The following is a 5,797-nucleotide window of genomic DNA, read 5'->3' on the forward strand; positions in this document are numbered from 1 at the left end:
CCTTACGGGCGCCTCTGTGGCCACCAGCACATCCCGGGAGAGACTGCACCTGCTCTCCAGGAGCCCACAGCCTCCACTGGCGCCCCCTGCAGAGAGACCCTCCCACTCCCGCTCCTGCTCCTGCTCCCGCCCGCAGGTGGGTCTGCGAGGCTGGACGTGCACAGAACGGGACCTGCAGAGCTCGCTCGGGCACAGTGGAGAGCGGCAGCGCTCCTGGGTTTCATCTCGGTTGAAGAGGGTGGATCCTTCGAGATGCCACACCGCGGTTCACGAACGGGCCTGTGGCTGTCTGTACCCCGCCCGCCGTCTCTTCCTGTCCCGCTGTGTGCCCACAGTCGGGTGCTGCAGCCTACGTGTGGATGCCTCAGCTCTGAGCCTAGGTCAGTGATGGTGAACCTTTTGAGCTCGGCGTGTCAGCATTTTGAAAAACCCTAACTTAACTCTGGTGCCGTGTCACATATAGAAATGTTTTGATATTTGCAACCATAGTAAAACAAAGACTTATATTTTTGATATTTATTTTATATATTTAAATGCCATTTAACAAAGAAAAATCAACCAAAAAAAAATGATGAGTTCGAGTGTCACCTCTGACACGCGTGTCAGGTTCGCCATCACTGGCCTAGGCCCTGGCTCTTTCTGCCTGGGCAGTGCCTGCTCGTGCGCAGGAGGGAGACCACATGAAGGGCCTGGGGCAGGTGGGTGAGAGGTGAGCCGGGCAGGCACCCTGAGGCAGGGTGTTGGGCGGCATTTCCACTCGGAACAGGCCACTGCTGCTGCTGCTGCTGCTGCTGCTTCCTGAGCCGCCCTAGAGACATGGAAAAGGCGGCTCACGCCTTTGGCCAGATGCCTGATGGCCTTTTAGGGTAGTTCAGCCTTGCAGGGCCTGGCTCCTGGAGGAGGGAAGACGGGCACCGGGGACCCGCATTGCCTGGTGGCCATCCTGCCTTCTCTGCAGGGTGCTGGCTGAGCTGTCCCTGAAGGAGCTGAGGGGGTGCATTCACGTCCAGCTCTGCTGAGTGTTTGGAAAAATCATTTCCAAATCCCCCAGCACTTGGGGCTCCTCTGAGCGCTACTCCAGTGTCCTGGTCTTCGGGAGGCCCGGGAGTGGCGGGGGCAGGGCGAGGCGGGCCTGCTGAGCCTGGGCTGGAGCCTTGCCTTATATGACAGTGGCTGGGCCGCTCCAGTGGCTTTTACGTCCTCCTTTGTCCGCCTGGTGCGAGTTCCAGGGGGGAGGAGCCCAGGCCGACCTCTGCTGCCCGGCCCTCTGCCTGCCCCCTGCAGCGGGGTGGGGGTTGGGGGTGTTTAGGGTGCATCCTTGCTTTTCCTCCTCTGCAGAGTGACTTCTCCATCTAAAACTAGAAAGCGGTCCTGTCCCCTCTCCCTGTGGGAGCTGAGAGCGCAGGGGACTGTGTTTAAAAGGCTGGGAGAGCCGTTAGGGTAGAAGGCAGGCGGCAAGGCGGAGCATCGCTCTCAGATGTGGGTTTTTGTATCCATTCACCCCCTCAGTGCTTTTTCTGGGCCTTTCTTCATTTCTGGACAGCCGCCCTGTCCTGACCCACCCACCGCCTCTTCCCTTCTGGATCCACCCCGGCTGCTTCACTGCCCGCCCCCACCCAGGGGCCCTCCCCGCCTGCCCACTGTGCCAAGGAGCCTCGCAGTCCTGGCTTGGATTACTGATGCCCAGATGCAGGACTTCTGACTCTGGCTGCACGTTCGCTCTGCGCAGCAGCTCAGAGGGGCCATTTACCTCCCACTGTGTTCCCCGCCAGCTGCTGGGGCTCTGAGCAGCTGCAGAGCAGGTCCTGGCTCACCGTGAAGGGAAGCCACGCAGGGTGTGTGATGGGCCAGGGCCCAGGGAGGGCTGAAGGGTGGGGCTGAGGGGGACTCGGCGGTGTAGGAACTCAGGATGAGGGGTACTCAGAAGTGCAGGGGACCCAGGATGAGGGCTCCTGTGTTCTGTGCTGGTGCAGTCCACTCAGGACTCGGGAGGTGAGGTGGGAATCCACAGCCCTCTGCGGAGAAGGTCAAGGCTGACAGGAGACAGGGTCAGACGACCTCTTGCTGGTTAATGTCACATCTTCCCCGTCAAGAATGGATGGGAGTGGCCAGACCTTCCCAGGGTTGCCAGATATCATGCAAATATGGCATGGTAGAAACGTATGCTAAAACATTCTTTGTTTATCTATAAGAAATTCAAAAATAACTGGGCATCCTATATTTTTATTGGCCAAATCTGGCAATCCTATCTCCTCCCCCAGCTGGATTCCTTCTTTAAGTAGTTATTTGATTGTACTGTAACATATGAACAGAACAGAACACAGATTGTCAGTGTATGGCTCAGCGGATTTCCACAAGTCGAGCCTGTGGAACCAGCACCCAGATCACGAAATGAGCCATGCCTGGCCAGTGTGGCTCAGTGGTTGAGCATTGACCTATGAACCCAGAGGTCACAATTTGATTCCCAGTCAGGGCACATGCCTGGGTTGTGAGCTCGATCCCCAGTGTGGGGCGTGCAGGAGGCAGCCAATCAAGGATTCTCTCTCATCATTGATGTTTTTATCTCTTTCTCCCTCTCCCTTCCTCTCTGAAATCAATAAAAATATTTTACAAAGAAAAGAAATGAAACGTGAGTAGAACCTGCCCCACCATGTGTCACCAGTATCCCCACTCCAACAGCTGGTACTTGCCCGTTTTTGTTCTTTCTATAACTGAAATCATACATATATTCTTTTTAATTTTTTATTGATCAATGTTTAGAGAGAGGAAGGGGGAAAGAGAAACATTGATTTGTTGTTCCTCTTATTCATGTGTTGGTTGTTTGATTCTTATACGTGCCCTGACCGGGATCGAACCGCAACCTTGGCACATCTGCACGCGGCTCTGCCCGAGCTGCCCGCCAGGGCTATTCCTTTGTGTCTGGCCTCTGCACACGGCACTGAGGGGGGCGTGAATGCTGCTGGGTGAGCTGGCAGGCAGTCTATGGTCATCCGTGCAGGGTTGGTTGTAGGATCTTTCACCCACCCCGTGTGGCCGCACTTCTGCCTTCCTCATTTCCGTGCGTGGTGCCCGGGACGAGCACTGCGGGGCCACGAGGTGGGCATGTGGGCGGCTTCCGTAGATCTTCCAGTTTACTGAGTGGGGGCCCCAGGGTGCGTTCCCACCAGCTGTGTGCGAGCCCCTCCGCCCACACCCTCCTGGCGCTGGGCCTTCCCTCCTCCTCATGCTCATCCTGGTGGGAGTGGTACCGCCGGCCGCTGCCTTTTTTCTTTGTTTAATCAAGAGCCTCGCTTTGTTGATTCCTCTGACTTTCTTGACTAAGTGCTAGTGAAGAAAATAAACGAGGCCCCTGGTTCAGATGCCAGCCTGCCTAGCCCCGCAGTCCCCAGCACCATGGGGGCCTGGGCAGCCTTGGGCATGGGGTGGAGGGTGCAGGAGGCTCAGTCCTTCCCTAGGGCAGCGTCATTTCTGAGTGCTGCCCTCAGCCTGCTGCTCCCACGTCCCCTCCCTCCTTTAGTTGCTGAGTCCACGGTGTGGTCCCTCCACAGTGCAGTCACTGGAGGGCGGTTCTCCTCTGAGGGGCAGTTCCAGCCCAACTCTCCTCCAGCTCAGGACTCTCCTCGCCTCCCCTGGTGGCAGCTTTCCGCAGGAAGTAGGGGCTGCCATCTGCTCCGAGGGGGGCAACAGGTGTGGGGGTGCATGGAAGACGTAACCTCCTGGTGGAGGCTGCGGCAGGAGTGGAGCAGGGGCCCTGGACCCCTTCCCATCACCCCACCCCCTTCTGGTCTCCACTCCCCTCCTCTCTTCTCTTTGGCTCACTCCAGCCCTCAAGGACTCTGGAAATCAGAGCCCAACGATTAGCATCTCAAATTCACATCAGAGGTCTTCACTCGTAAAGAGAGGAGATGGCAGCCCCATCACGAGTGAGTCATGGCCGTGTGGTGCTAGACTCAGAAGCCAGCTCAAAATGACTCGAGCAAACACGACTTTGTTGGCTCACACAACCAACCAACTGCTAGTCAGCGCACGGTCCTGGGGCCGGAGGCTTCAGGCACGGCGGCTCTGGCTGCTGCCAGGGCTCGCTCTCCATCCGGTCTGCTTCATCCTTCAGGCGCGCCCACAGGGAGGCAGATGGCCACCAGCCGCTGTGGGATCACTTCTGCCAAATAAGTGGTCCTGCTGGGAAGGCACGCACTCAGCGGTCAGGTCCGGCCAAGACGCCCGCACCGCCCAGTGGCTCGCTCACGGGGACTGTGCGGGGCCAGGCCCGGCCCACTCGCCCACCCTGGGAGCCCAGGTTTGGGCTGGGGGAGGGGTTCTCCCAAGGAAAGTCAGGGGGCCCACCTTCTCCGACCCTGCACGGGCTGAAAGGTAGGAACAGGCAGGGCCTGTGCAAAGGGATGGGTCATGCCCTATCTCTGTGTCCACAGATAAGTGTAAGCACAGAGCGAGAAAACAAACCGAGAAGAAAAACACTGTGCTAGCCCCTGAAATTACCAGTTGCTTTAAGTTTTCTGTTTGCTTATTTTTTAACTTTCCCATCATGCGTGGCTGATTACTTCTAAAATAAATAAATGAGAAAGCCCACATACTTCAGACAGAGCGGCTCTCCCTTGTTCGTCTCTCTGTGGTGGGTGTCCTCCCCCTCTCCCCCCCCAGGGATGTCAACCCCTCCTTTCTGACTGCGCACTCTGGTCCCCTCCCTCCTCTCTCACAGGCAGCTTCGACGCCAGCTCAGCCTCGTGGTCATTGCCCGGATGCTGGGCCAGCAGGAGGCAGCCCTGCTCTGGAAAGAGGAGGCCCAGGTGAGTCTGCGCCTCTGCCAGGTGTGTCTGCTGGGGCCTGGGAAGCCTGTGGGCGAGTGAACAGCTCTCCCCTGGGCCTGCTCGTCCCCATGCTTTTCCCAAAGGTTAGGTGCTTCCGGCAGGGAGAGCCAGGCGGTTTGAATTTTTACTCATATCCCTGCGTTGGACAGTAACTTGTATATGCCTGCTGTGTGCTAGGCTCTGAGGATAGAGTGGGGAGCAGGGAGTGTGTATTACCTTTTGTTAAAATTGTGGTAAAGTTTAGATAACATAAACTTTACTATTTTTAGCCATTTTAAAGTGTCCAGTTCAGTGGCCTTAAGTACGTTCATGGTGTTGTGAGGCTGTCCCCACCAGCCATCTCCAGAACTTTCATCTTCCCAAACAGAAACCACCTGTAAAACACTAACTCCTCCATCTCCTCCTCCTGCAGCCCCTGGTGATACCATTTTTAAAAAAAGAAAGTGCATATATATATTTGATTTTTTAGAGCAGTGGTTCTCAACCTTGGCTGCACATTAGAATCACCTGGGAATCTTTTTAAAATCCTGATTTCTGGGCCTCATCCTCCAATGAGGCCAATGAGGCCCAGAAATCAGGATTTTAAAAAGATTCCCAGGTGATTCTAATGTGCAGCCAAGGTTGAGAACCACTGTTTTAGAGAGAGAGGAACAGAGAGGGAGAGAGCAAGCAAAACACCAATCAGCTGCCTCCTGCACACACCGGCCAGGGCTGTTACATCACTTTTTATACGTGGAAAACAAATGCTACTCAACTGAAACTGCTCCCTTTCAGTGACCTCTGTGCCAGCGCCAGGCATCCTGAGGGCAGTGGGAGGAGTCTTGTTTTCTTTCCCGGTCCTCTGCTCTCCAAAAAGCTCTGACTACAACCTCCTCGCAGCTCAGAGAACATCCCTGAGGGCCCCGGGGCAGCCTGGGTCCCAGCCAGCCAGGCTGTATGGCAGGGTGGTTGAAAATGTGCTCACCCTCCCA

General features: G+C 56.2%; 1 protein-coding gene across 3 annotated transcripts in view; it reads left to right on the forward strand.

Moving 5' to 3' along the window:
* FAM178B (family with sequence similarity 178, member B) overlaps positions 1–5,797 on the forward strand; it is a 91,404-nt gene that overhangs the window by 60,076 nt on the left and 25,531 nt on the right. For all 3 annotated transcript variants that reach the window (XM_005862244.2, XM_014536419.1, XM_014536420.1), the window contains one exon: positions 4,718–4,805. In XM_005862244.2, the coding sequence (XP_005862306.1) occupies positions 4,718–4,805 (88 nt within the window). The remainder of the gene's footprint in view (positions 1–4,717; positions 4,806–5,797) is intronic.

Source organism: Myotis brandtii, unplaced genomic scaffold (genome assembly GCF_000412655.1).
Source record: "Myotis brandtii unplaced genomic scaffold, ASM41265v1 scaffold1612, whole genome shotgun sequence".
NCBI classification, from domain to species: domain Eukaryota; kingdom Metazoa; phylum Chordata; class Mammalia; order Chiroptera; family Vespertilionidae; genus Myotis; species Myotis brandtii.